The 14,007-nt window shown below is 37.1% G+C and overlaps 1 protein-coding gene across 1 annotated transcript; it reads right to left on the bottom strand.

Annotated features, from left to right (window-relative positions):
- Positions 1 to 11,682: 11,682 nt before the first annotated feature.
- On the bottom strand, positions 11,683 to 13,740 carry LOC131633951 (uncharacterized). Its single transcript, XM_058904628.1, has 3 exons — positions 12,850 to 13,740; positions 12,631 to 12,765; positions 11,683 to 12,399 (listed from the first exon to the last, which is right to left on the bottom strand). Exons 1-3 carry the CDS (start codon positions 13,738 to 13,740, stop codon positions 11,683 to 11,685), a joined length of 1,743 nt encoding a protein of 580 aa, XP_058760611.1.
- Between the last annotated feature and the right edge of the window lie 267 nt (positions 13,741 to 14,007).

Here is a 14,007-nt window from a genome sequence, read left to right as displayed (position 1 = left end):
GAAAAATACCAAAACGCTGTCAAATTCAAAGCTCACGAACTTCATCTTCAACCTCACAAACTCTTGTAATATTTTAGTGAGTGTTAAGCTTAGAACTTAAGAGAAATATCACTGTTGTGATTATAGCTTTATAAGAAGAAATTCATACTCATGTAAACACTATTTTACATTGATTGTAAAAGGTTCCTAGAGTGATCAGTGTGATCAGTAGACTCTAGAAGACTTAGAGGTTATCTAAGTGGTGAATTCCTACAGTGATCAAGTTGTGATCTGTATACTCTAGAAGATTTAGAAGTTATCTAAGTTGAAAACCATTATAATCAGTTTGATTAGTGGATTAAATCCTCAGTTGAGGTAAATCACTCTAAGGGGGTGGACTGGAGTAGTTTCGTTAACAATAAACCAGGATAAAAATAATTGTGTTCATTGTTTTTATCTTACAATTTTTTAAAGTCACACTTATTCAAACCCCCCCTTTCTAAGTGTTTTTCTATCCTTCAATTGGCATCAGAGCGCCGGTTCTAGGTGCAAGCACTTAACCGTGTTAGATAAAAGATTCAGGGAGAAAAACAAAAATTCAATATGGTTGAAACAACTACATCTACTCCTACACCTGAACAGAACAACAATGGTAATGGAAGCAGTAGCTTCAATGGCTATAATAGACCACCAGTCTTTGATGGTGAAAATTTTGAATATTGGAAAGATAGACTCGAAAGTTACTTTCTTTGTCAAGATGGTGACTTATGGGATCTAGTCTTGGATGGTTACAGACATCCTGTAAATGCTCGTGGAGTAAAGATGTCAAGACAAGAGATGAGTGATGATCAAAAGAAGCAATTCAAAAATCATCACAAGTCTAGGACTATTCTGCTGAATGCTATTTCTCATGTTGAATATGAGAAAATAACAAACAGAGAAACTGCCTATGACATCTTTGAATCCTTGAAGATGACTCATGAAGGTAATGCCCAAGTCAAGGAGACAAAAGCTCTTGCTTTAATCCAGAAGTATGAAGCTTTCAAGATGGAGGAAGATGAAAACATTGAAGCAATGTTCTCAAGATTCCAGACTCTGACTGCTGGATTAAGAGTGCTTGACAAGGGATATACCAAGGCTGATCGTGTCAAGAAGATCATCAGAAGCTTGCCCAGAAGATGGGGCCCAATGGTGACTGCATTCAAGATTGCTAAGAATCTTAATGAAGTCTCTCTTGAAGAGCTGATCAGTGCCCTGAGGAGTCATTAAATAGAGCTGGATGCAAATGAACCTCAAAAGAAAGGTAAGTCTACTGCATTAAAATCTAATAACAAAAAATGAACTACCGCTTTTCAGGCTGAAGAAGAAGATTCTGAAGAGTCAGAATCAGAAGAAGAAGAAGAAGAAGAAGATGAACTTTCCATGATCTCCAGAAGAGTAAATCAACTCTGGAAGAGTAAGCAAAGAAAGTTCAAGAACTTCAGAAGTTCCAAGAGTAAGCAAAGAAAGTTCCAGGACATTACAAGAATGAGTGTCCAAAGCTTCAGAGGGAAAAGCCCAAGAAAAAGTTTGGAAAGCAGAAAGGCCTTATGGCTACTTGTGATGACTCAGATTCTTCTGATCAAGAGTCAGACTCTGAAGACGAGCAGGCAAACATAGCGCTGATGGCCATTATTGATGATGAATCAGAATCTACATCAGAATTAGACTCAGACTCTGAAGAGGTATTTTCTGAACTTTCTAGAGATGAGCTAGTTTCCAGTTTAACTGAAATTATGGAAATCAAGGCTAAGCTTAGTATCAAATACAAAAAGATGAGAAAGCTCTTTGCATCTGAAACTAAGAAGCTTGAATTAGAAAATTCTGAACTTAAGGAAAAAGTTTTAAAACTATCTAAAGATGCTGAGTCATCTTCTAGTTCAGAAAAGTCTATTCCAAGCATGAACAATATTCTTAAGGAATATGACTTGAGTTTCAGAAAATTTCTATCTAGAGGTATTGGAAGAAGTCAACTTGCCTCTATGATATATGCAGTTAGTGGAAACAAGAGAGTTGACATAGGCTATGAGGGTGAAACCCCATACAAACTTGAACCGGTTGATGAGATGAAAATCACATACAAACCTCTGTATGATCAATTCAAGTATGGCCACTCCCATGATATTAGGCTCACATCACATGCTAAGAGTTTCCACATTACACACACTAAGAAGCATGTGACACACACTAGAAAATATCATGCTACTCAAAATAGGGAATATCATGCTGTACCTCCTGTTAATTTTCATGCTAAACCCAAGTTCAATCAGAACTTGAGGGTACCTAAGGAAAAGATAATTCCTGTTGCAGATATCCTTGGCAGCCAAGAAGACAAAGCAAAACATGTCATGGTACCTGGACTCTGGGTGCTCGCGGTACATGGCGGGAAAAAGGTCTATGTTCCAAGACCTGGTGCTTAAATCTGCTGGAGAAGTAAAGTTTGGAGGGAACCAGAAGGGCAAGATCATTGGCTCTGGAACCATAAGCTTTGGTAACTCTCCCTCTATAACTAATGTTCTGCTAGTAGATGGATTAGCTCATAACTTATTGTCCATAAGTCAATTAAGTGACAATGGTTATGACATAATCTTCAATCAAAAGTCTTGTAAAGCTATAAGTCATAAGGATGGCTCAATCCTATTTACAGGCAAGAGAAAGAACAACATTTACAAGATTGATCTTCAAGATCTTAAGAATCAGAAGGTTACTTGTCTTATGTCTGTTAGTGAAGAGCAGTGGGTCTGGCACAGAAGATTAGGTCATGCTAGTTTGAGAAAGATTTCTCAGATTAACAAACTTAATCTGGTCAGAGGACTCCCTAATCTGAAATACAAATCAGATGCTCTTTGCGAAGCATGTCAGAAAGGGAAGTTTTCCAAACCTGCATTCAAGTCTAAGAATGTTGTCTCTTCCTCTAGGCCGCTAGAACTTCTGCACATTGATCTGTTTGGCTCAATCAAAACAGAATCTATCAGAGGGAAGAAATATGGATTAGTCATCATAGACGACTATAGCAGATGGACGTGGATAAAGTTCTTGAAACACAAGGATGAGTCTCATACAGTGTTCTTTGACTTCTGCACTCACATCCAATCTGAGAAAGAGTGTAAAATCATAAAGGTCAGAAGTGATCATGGTGGCGAATTTGAGAACAGATTCTTTGAGATTTATTTCAAAGAAAATGGTATTGCCCATGATTTCTCTTGCCCTAGAACTCCACAGCAAAATGGAGTTGTAGAGCGAAAGAATAGGACTCTACAAGAAATGGCCAGAACCATGATCAATGAAACCAATATGGCTAAGCATTTCTGGGCAGAAGCAATCAACACTGCATGTTATATTCAGAATAGAATCTCCATAAGACCTATTCTTAATAAGACTCCTTATGAATTGTGGAAGAACAGAAAGCCCAACATTTCTTATTTCCATCCATTTGGATGTGTATGTTATATTTTGAACACTAAAGATCATCTGCATAAGTTTGATTCTAAGGCACAAAAGTGTTTCCTTCTTGGATATTCTGAACGCTCAAAAGACTACAGAGTATACAATACTGAAACATTGGTTGTTAAAGAATCAATCAATATCAGATTTGATGATAAGCTTGGTCTTGAAAAGCCAAAGCAGTTTGAGAATTTTGCAGATATAGAAATCTCTAATTCAGACTCTGAAGAACCCAGAAGCAAAGTTTCAGAAGATCAAGTTGCCGCTTCATTAGAGAATCTTAGAATTTGTGAAGAGCCAACTATCAGAAGATTTTCTAGACTCAACTCTGCTCACTCAGAAGATTTTATCATTGGGAAGAAAGAAGATCCTATCAGAACAAGAGCACTCCTTAAGAACAATGCAGAATGTCAATTTGGTCTAGTATCTCTGATTGAGCCAACTTCTGTTGATCAAGCTCTGGAGGATGCTGACTAGATAATTGCCCTGCAAGAAGAACTAAATCAGTTTACAAGGAATGATGTTTGGGATCTGGTTCCAAGACCAAAAGGATTTAACATCATTGGAACTAAGTGGGTCTTCAGAAACAAGCTAAGCGAAAAAGGAGAAGTTGTAAGAAACAAAGCCAGACTGGTTGCTCAGGGCTATAGTCAACAAGAAGGTATTGACTATATTGAAACCTTTGCACTAGTGGCCAGGTTAGAATCTATTCGCTTATTAATTTCTTTTGTCACTCAACATAACATCACTCTGTATCAGATGGATGTTAAGAGTGCCTTCTTAAATGGTTATATAGATGAGGAAGTTTATGTCCACCAACCTCCTGGTTTTGAAGACGCTAAGTCTCCAGAACATGTTTTCAAATTAAAGAAATCATTATATGGCCTGAAGCAAGCTCCCAGAGCTTGGTATGAAAGATTAAGTTCTTTCCTTCTGGATAATGGTTTCACTAGAGGACAAGTGGATACAACTCTCTTCTGTAAATCTTTTAAAAAGGATATTTTAATTTTCCAAATATATGTTGATGATATTATCTTTGAAACATCTAATGCTACACTTGGAAAGGAGTTTGCTAAGTCTATGCAGGCTGAGTTTGAAATGAGCATGATGGGAGAACTCAAGTACTTCCTTGGGATCCAGATCAATCAAACTTCTGAAGGAACTTATGTTCATCAGACCAAGTATGTGAAAGAACTTCTGAAGAAGTTTAATCTTTCAGAAAGCAAAGAAGCAAAGACTCCTATGCATCCAACGTGTGTTTTAGGTAAGGATGAGGTAAGTAAGAAGGTAGATCAGAAGCTCTACAGAGATATGATTGGATCTCTTCTATATCTAACTGCTTCTAGACCTGATATTCTATTCAGTGTATGTATGTGTGCTAGATTCCAATCAGATCCTAGAGAATCTCACTTAACTGCTGTTAAGAGAATTCTGAGGTATCAGAAAGGTACTACTAATGTTGGTTTAGTCTACAGAAGATCTGAAGAATACCGCTTAGTAGGATTTTGTGATGCTGATTACGCTGGAGATAGAGTTGAAAGGAAAAGTACTTCTGGAAGCTGTCAGTTTCTGGGAAGTCATCTGATCTCTTGGTACAGCAAGAAGCAAGCCACAATTGCCCTCTCTACAACAGAAGCAGAATATGTTGCTCCTGTTGGATGTAGTAAACAGATGCTCTGGATAGGGGTGTTCGCGGTGCGGTTTGGGCAGTTTTGACGAAAAAAATCATCTGAACCGCAAGAGAAAAAACCGTGCGGTTTGGTTTGGTTCGGTTGGCTTTTAAAAAAAATCCGAACCAAACCAAACCAAACTAATGCGGTTTGGTTCAGTTCAGTTGGTTCGGTTTTTTACAAATATTTTATTTATCCATACATACACATATAGATGATAACATAATTTTGTATTTAGACATTCATACACTATCAAATGACAACAAAACTCGTCATATTTTGATAGAAATTTTCCATTTAATATGTAAAACTTAAATTAGACAAAAGTGGAATATTAATTATAAAATAATAGAATAAAACACTATAAAAATTATTATAATGAAACAAAATAAATAAAAGAGACGAGATATTAGTGAAGGTGAAAAAGAAAAAAAAGAGTTGAGAGATTAGAGAAGAAGATGTGCGATAAAAACGAAACTGAAATACGGAACATTTACATAAAAATGAGAAGGTGAAAAAGAAAGAATATAAGAGAGTAGAGATTATAGAAGAAGAGGGAAGATGTATGTGAAAAAGAAGATGCGATAATGTTATTAGAGATTTGAGAAGATCGGGACTAAAATTATATATGTAAGGATGAGAAAATTGTTCGTAATCATAAGGCTAAGATATAATAGGTTTAAGTTTGGGTTAGAAGTAAAAGTTAGGTGGTAACATAATGCGGTTTGATTCGGTTTGGTTCGGTTTACAAAATACAAACCGCAAACCGAACCGAACCGTGCGGTTTTGTTAAAAGATGACCCAAACTAATCCGAACCAAACGTGGTTTTTTGCGGTTTTGGTTTGGTTTGATTTGGTTTGCGGTTTTCTATTGGGTTAGTTTGGTTTTGAATACCCCTAGCTCTGGATGAAGAGTCAGCTAGAAGATTATCAAATATATGAGAGTAACATTCCTATCTTCTGTGATAATACTTCTGCTATTTGTTTATCTAAGAATCCAATCTTACATTCCAAAGCTAAACATATTGAGATTAAACATCATTTCATTAGGGACTATGTTCAGAAGGGTGTTCTGTCTTTAAACTTTGTTGATACAGACCATCAATGGGCTGATATCTTTACAAAACCCCTTGCTGAAGATAGGTTTAAGTTCATTCTGGAGAATATCAGTATGGATTTATGCCCAGAATGAAAGGATGAGATGTTCTGATATATGGATTAGATTTGAAATGATCATTTATTTTCTTATCAAAAGTTCTGAAAATGTTGATCAGTTAGATATTCTGATTCTGTTATTGCTAACGTTTCATATGTTTATGTTTATTCAGAATTTCTTTTAAAGCAAAACAGCTGTCACCAGCTATTTCAGAAGATGAACATGTGTTCACTCTGAAGGGACAAGCATGCGTGCAGTTGATGAGACACCGCCCTAGGTAACTGTGTAAATCATTTCAAATATCACATTTTACCCTAACGTCACTCAATATTAAATGCATTTGATTCTCTGCATTCTGTAACTGTTCATTCTCAGAATTTAATTGCATATTGTTTCAAATCCGTGTCTATTTATACATCTCTCTCAATCTCATTTTCTCTTTTCACGCATTCATTCTCTCTTGTTTATGAATTTCTGCAACCTTTTCTCTCTTTTCTTAAACCCTAAAAGAAAACCCAAAAATCTCAGAAGTGCTTCCATGGCTTCCCCTTCTTCTCAGAATGATAGTTCATCTTCTCAGCAACAACATCTAAATGAACAAGAACAAGAGCAACAACTTATTCCAAAAATCACCTGTTCGATTCCTTTGGATCAATTGGAAGTCATCTGTGAGTTAATGGTAGATGTTGATAATCTGGAAGAACATGAAATTCATCTTAAAGAGAATTTGGTGTTTCAAGGATGGGCGCCATTGTTCTATGAATTTTGTGGACCAGTCTATCCAGACTTAGTGAAGGAATTCTGGATTCATGCATCTGTTATTCCTAAAGCTATAGTCTCCTTAGTTCATGGTAGATTCTTCCCCATCACTGAAACCACCTTAAGAATGTTGTTTGGGTTGATGAATTCTGAAGGTGAGACTGAAGCAACTCCAAGAACTGATTGGGATGCTGTCTACGCTGAAATCTTTACAGATGGGAAGAAATCAAAGAAAGTTAAGGATCTGAAGAACATATACAAGATATGGACAAAGATTCTTCTAGGTTGTTTCTACCACAGGAAATCAACGAGTTCATCAGACTTCATCAACAAAGACCAATAATACATCATGTATTGCCTTGGTACTCAGAAAAAGGTGGATGTTCCTTTCATCATATTCAATCACTTGTGGAATGTTGTGAAAGATTCCAGAGATGAAAACAGAATGAAGCATAAGAGGAATGTCATTCCTTTTGGGAGGATCATTACAAATCTTCTGGTTCAAACTAAGATGGTTGAACAGTTGGAATCTTCTGGAGTAATCAATAATCCTTACACCATTATTGGGAGTACTCTGAACGCTCATACTCTGAAGAAAATGGGCTTAATTCAATCAATTGATTCTACTCCTCAAGCAAATCCAGATGTTAGAAACAGAAGAGGTCCGGTTTTAGCTGATTTTGAAGTGTTCTTCAAAAATGAACAACCAGATGTTATGGTTCATTATCTTAAGATTCTCAAAGAAGATGGTTCTGTAAGTGCTCCTATCGGGATAAGCAAGCAGAAGCTTCTGACTACTAAGGATGGAGTATCAGAAGTCTTTCTAGAAGTTGCGCCCCAGCAAGAAAGAAGAACAAAGAGAAGGTTAGACCTTCCATCAATCAGTGAAGAGAAGAGAAATGAAGAGAAGGCTGATGAAGAGAAGGAGAATCAAAAGAAAGAAGGTGAAGTTGAAAAGAAAAGACAGAAAAAGGAAGATGAGAAGGATGATAAGAAGGAAGAAGAAAAGAAGAAGAAAAAGAAGAAAGATAAGAAGAAGAAAGACAAGAAAAAGAAAGAAGAAAAGAAAGCTGTTGAAAGAGAAGAAAAGAAGGAAGAAGAGGAAAATAAGGAAGAAGCAAGGAAGAAAGAAATTTCACAAGGAAAGCAGAAGGTGGTGATTCATAAGAAGAGGAAGGCTGTTTGAGATGAATCTGAGAGGCTTCACAAGAAGAGATCTTCCGGTATTCATATTTTTGAACCTGATTTTGTACCTATTTTAATTTCAAAATCTGTACCAACAGAAGTTCCCCCACTCCCTCAACCAGAAATTTAACCACAAAAAGCCCCAGCTAAATCACCTCCAACCACTAAAGTTCTCACCCCTCCTCCTTCACCCAAGACTAAAGGCACTGCGCCTAATCTTGCTTCTGACCACCATGTTTCTGAACCTATCCTAGAAATCTTACCCCTCAACACCCTCTTTCCTCCTCATACCACTTTCTCCATTTCTCAACCTCCTCCTCATTCCAACTCCCCTTATATAGTCAATCCTGAGGTCCGTAATACTACTGCTTCTGAATCTTTTGATTCTGATTCTTTTAACAACCTCTTGCGTGATTGTAACTACAAACCCAAACCTCGCCCTGACCCTGCTTTTGTAGTCTTGGATTCTGATAATGAAGCAGAATCACTGTTTTCTCTTGACAGAGAACCTTAACCCTACTTCATTCTGAACCCAGACTCCTCAACCATAAATTTCAAAACCAAACCTTCTGAACTTTCTGTTGGTGTGAGTTTTGAATTTTTAAAACTTAAGGTACAGGTAGGTTTAGATGCACTGAAGGTAGAACATAATGCCAACATGGATTATGTTGCTTCTGGGAATATCTGGAGAGCTTTCAAAAGAGAGATTAATTCTGACCTTCTGAAGCTTCAAGAAGCGTGTATGGCTGATGCTCCTGGACCTTCTGGATTTCTAAGGGACTTTGTAGAGAGCTACTTCTTTCCCATCAGAAGCTGGAAATCTCTTGAAGAGAAGGAATTTGTTGATGAGCTTAAAGAAGTGCATCCTCTGGCTTTGGTTTTGTGGAAGCCTCACTACAATGTTCTGACTCGCGACTTTCAGTCTATATTCAACTGGCTTAGGGAGAATCCCTCTGTTAAAGCACCAAATATGGTATATCCAAGTGTTGAATACCCATCAGAACCGGTTGCTCCAACACCTCCAGAGAATCTAGCTGACATTCTTCTGGCTCTTGAGAACCCAGATGCTGAGATCCCTGCTCCGGTATATTCTGAAGATACTTTTGCATCAGAAGCTAATGTTGAGAATCATCCTGCTGAGAAAACTCCTGCTAAGGTAAATCAAGATGATGTTCTCATGCTTGAAGCAAATGCTGAGAATCCTCATGTCATGGATAATAGCTTTGATGCTTCTTCTGCTGAACCTTCTGCCTCTGTTTTAATAAACACCATGAAAGCTCTTCAACAGAATCAAGCTGATTTGGCTACCCGTCTGGACAAGCACGAGGATACTCATGATGAGTTCAGATCATTCATGAAGAATCAGAAGGAAGACACTACTGAGATTAAAAACCTTCTGGCCATCTTAGCTTCTAGGCTTGGCCCGTCGTAGTCTGTCTTTGGTCTTAGTTGTTTTCTTTTGTTTCTATGCATCTGCTTGACTTGCATCTGTTTCTAGCTTTTGTACCTTCTGATATTGTTAATCAATGAAATGTTATTTTCTTCACTCTGTGTGTCTTTTATCATCTGAATCTTTTAATGCTTTTTGATGTTATGACAAAAAGGGGGAGAAACATGATAATTGATTTGATTTATTATATCAGTTGCTGGGATTAAGTCTCAACATTTCCTAACATTATTTGCAAGTTCTATGTCTTTGAGATTTTTTGCAGGAGTGAAGATATTCTGAAAAAGCTCAACATGAGAAGCAAATACATGGGGAAAAGCAATTCTATAAAGAAGCATGTTCTTAAAGATTTGAAGCAAGCTTAGTGTTGTGAAGCTTCAAGATCAGAAGCAAGAAGAATGTTCTGATGTTCTTCTTAGAATGCCTTGATATTTTTTTAGAATGCTCTGATACATTCATGCTCTAATACATTTTGTTTAGTATGCTCTGATACATTCCAGGATGTAAAAGTGCTCTGATACATTCAAGAATGTTCTGATACAATCAAGCATGCTTTGATTCAATTGATTACAAAGGAAAATGCAAAGCTCTAAAGCTGTCCTATGGAAGCAAGAAGCAGAAGCTCTAAATATTCTGAAGTTTTATGCAAAGTGAAAGTCTCTACTGAAATGGAAAAATACTCAGGGAAGTCTTTTATTTATAAATTCTTCTAGTATTAATTTCAGGGGGAGATTGTTAATCTAATAGGGAGACATATTCACACACTCTAATTATATGCTTATGCTATATCTGTGTAATTGTCTTTTGTCATCTGATATTCTTGTTACAAGTTCATATCAATTATATATGTTTTTGTCATCATCAAAAAGGGGGAGATTGTTAGAACAAGATTTGTTCTGATCAATATTCTATGTTTTGATGATAAAATTATATATGAATTTTGTATAAGACAATGTGGTACTCTAATCCTTTGCATTTTCCATTTCAGGAAATATATAAAGAGTATGCATAAATCAGCGCTAAGAAGCACTGACTCAGAAGGTTCTGGATGGCTACATCAGAACATGCTCTGGCAAGACAACAGAAGATGGTCAAGCAGAATCAGAACATGGAATATGAAGCATCAGAAGAACATGAAGTCAGAAGCAGAAGCACTGAAGTTCTGAACGGTATCACGCTCAAGCTCTTCAAAGTCAAAAGACAAGAAGATGCTCTGCACCAAGCTGATTGACTCTGATATTCAAACGTTGTATTCACAAACATTAGTCCAGAAGAAAGTACAAGATGACAGGCTATTAAGTCAAATCTCTTACTGACAAAAGGAACGTTAGAAGCTACAAAAGGCAAAGTCAGCAAAAGCATGGCTCGAGGTAGTTGACAAAAGTGTGAAACATTAAATGCAAAGCTGTAATATTCACGCAATGCATTAAATGCAATCCAACGGTCATCTTCCCAAACGCCTATATATATAGAAGTTCTGATCAGAAGCAGCTAACGAACTCTTGCGAAAAATACCAAAATGCTGTCAAATTCAAAGCTCACGAACTTCATCTTCAACCTCACAAACTCTTGTAATATTTTAGTGAGTGTTAAGCTTAGAACTTAAGAGAAATATCACTATTGTGATTATAGCTTTATAAGAAACAATTCATACTCTTGTAAACATTATTTTACATTGATTGTAAAAGGTTCCTAGAGTGATCAGTGTGATCAGTAGACTCTAGAAGACTTAGAGGTTATCTAAGTGGTGAATTCCTAGAGTGATCAAGTTGTGATCTATATACTTTAGAAGACTTAGAAGTTATCTAAGTGGAAAACCATTGTAATCAGTTTGATTAGTGGATTAAATCCTCAGTTGAGGTAAATCACTCTAAGGGGGTGAACTGGAGTAGTTTTGTTAACAACGAACCAGGATAAAAATAATTGTGTTCATTGTTTTTATATTACAAGTTTTTAAAGTCACACTTATTCAAACCCCCCCTTTCTAAGTGTTTTTCTATCCTTCAACCACACCATAAGAACCTGCTTTGGATTGTAATTATTTCTTTGATGATTTTAACGGGTGCTTTGAAAAAGGACATCGTGTAAATAGGAATGCTAGATAACACCGAATTAAGTAAAGTTACTCTTCCACCAATTGACAGAAACCTACACTTCCACAAAGATAGTTTCTTCTTTAAGCTTCGCAAAACACCTCTCCAAGATTCACACCTTCTTGGATTAGAGCCAACAAAAATGCCTAGAAACTTAAAAGGCAGAACATCTCTACAACAAGAAAGAAATTGCGACACACTATCCATGAAACTTTTCTGTAAATTCACGCCATAGACCTTGCTTTTACTGAAGTTCACTTTCAGCCCCGATATTAGTTCGAAGCCTCTAAATATAGATTTTACAGTCCAAAGATTTTTCCAGCAGCCTCTGCCCACAATAACCGTATCATCGGCAAATTGCAAAATCCTCACAGTTAAATTGTTACTCACTTGAAAACCATCAAAACTTCCTAACTCAGCCGCCTTGTTGAACATAACAGCGAGACCTTCAACCACAAGAGTGAAAAGAAACGGCGATAAGGGATCGCCTTGTCTTAATCCCTTCTCCGCCCAAAAGTCTTTAGTTGGGCTTCCATTGACAAGAATTGAGAGAGAGCTGTTGAAGATGCATGCTTCCATCCATTTACACCATTTAATACTGAAACCGAATTTCACAAATAACTCTCTCTGAAAATTCTAATTGACACAGTCATACGCTTGTTGAAAATCCACTTTGAAGATGAAGTATTCCTTCTTTTCCTTGCGCGCTAAATCAATAATTTCGTTTAGTGACAACACACCGTCGAGAATCTGCCTACCCGATACAAAGGCGGATTGAGATGTTGAAATTAATCCACCTAGAACCGTCTTCAATCTGTTGGCCAGCAGCTTTGAAACTATTTTATATAGACATCCTACCAGGCAAATTGGGCGGTGTTCGTTTAGACCTTGAGGATTAGCATTTTTCGGAATAAGCGCAATAAAGGAAACCGTGATTGCTTTTGATAAGGTAGATATCCTATGAAACTCCTTCACAAATTTCAGAATATCCTCCTGGAACAAATTCCAGAATTCCTAAATGAACTTGAAGTTAAACCCGTCTGCCCCCGGACTTTTTTCACCGTCTGAGTTCCACACGGCTTTGGTAATCTCCTCCATTGTGAATTCAGACTCCAGGAAAATTCTATCTGCTGCTGACAAAACATTGAAAGTTAAATTGTCCCATGAAGGTCTTGTTGCATTGCCTTCTTTAAATCTTCCTGCAAAAACTTTCAGCACCTCCTTTCTTATACTCTCTACATCTTCCACCAACCCGCCTTCTTCTGTTGTAACAGCAACAATATTGTTTCTTCTCCTCCTTTCTTTAATCGAATGATGAAAATATTTAGTGTTTTGATCGCCCTCCTTAATCCATTTTTGCCTAGATTTTTGTCTTAACAGATTTTCCTTTAAAGACAGATGTTTCCATAGATCATCCTTAGCTTTCTTAATCTCATCCTCCATCCCACCACCTACCCTTTGTCCAATGCCATCTTGTAATTGATCCCTCCTATTTATCTTCGTCGTAGCCTCTTCAATTTTAAGATCAATCCAGCCGAACTTCTCTTTATTCCATACTCTTAGTTTGCTCTTGAGCAATTTCAGTTTCTCTTTCATTACAAAATCCTGTCTCCCTACAACAGTCAAATCGTTCCAAGCTTCTTCTACATAATTCTTGAAATCCTTGTTCTCAAACCAACAATTATTAACCCTAAAGGGTTTAGGTCCCCAATTTTTGTCATTTGCAATCAACCAAATTGGAACATGGTCTAAAATATCCATATCTCCCACCCTCTGTCCCACAATTTTCCAATCGTCAATTAAACCGTCTGATAATAGGAACCTATCCAATCTACTTTTAGCATTCCCTTCCTTGTTAGACCATGTAAATCTGCCACCCACCACAAGAACATCAACCAGGTCCAACATGTCAATAAATTCATTGAATTCCTCCATCTCTGTGCTTCTACTGTTCAAACACCTTCCCATTCTTTCGGCTCTGCCTCTGATTGAATTAAAGTCCCCGCCAATACACCACCAACTGCAAGCCAATCTGTTTTTTAACTCTACCAATTCTGACCACAGTTTTCTCTTGCCAATCATTGCACGCGAAGAATAGATATTAACAAAGTAATAAAGCTGACCTTTATGTTCAGCACCTATGCCCAAGACCCCCTCAGCTCTAAAACTAAATAACGGTTCAAGACAGCCTTTTTCCACATTATGATAGTTCCTCCAGATGCCCCATTGGAATCT

The sequence above is a fragment of the Vicia villosa genome, unplaced genomic scaffold, assembly GCF_029867415.1.
Source record: "Vicia villosa cultivar HV-30 ecotype Madison, WI unplaced genomic scaffold, Vvil1.0 ctg.001193F_1_1, whole genome shotgun sequence".
Taxonomy (NCBI): Eukaryota; Viridiplantae; Streptophyta; class Magnoliopsida; order Fabales; family Fabaceae; genus Vicia; species Vicia villosa.
Note: the sequence above shows the minus strand (reverse complement) of the source record. Positions and strands in the feature narration are given on the sequence as shown.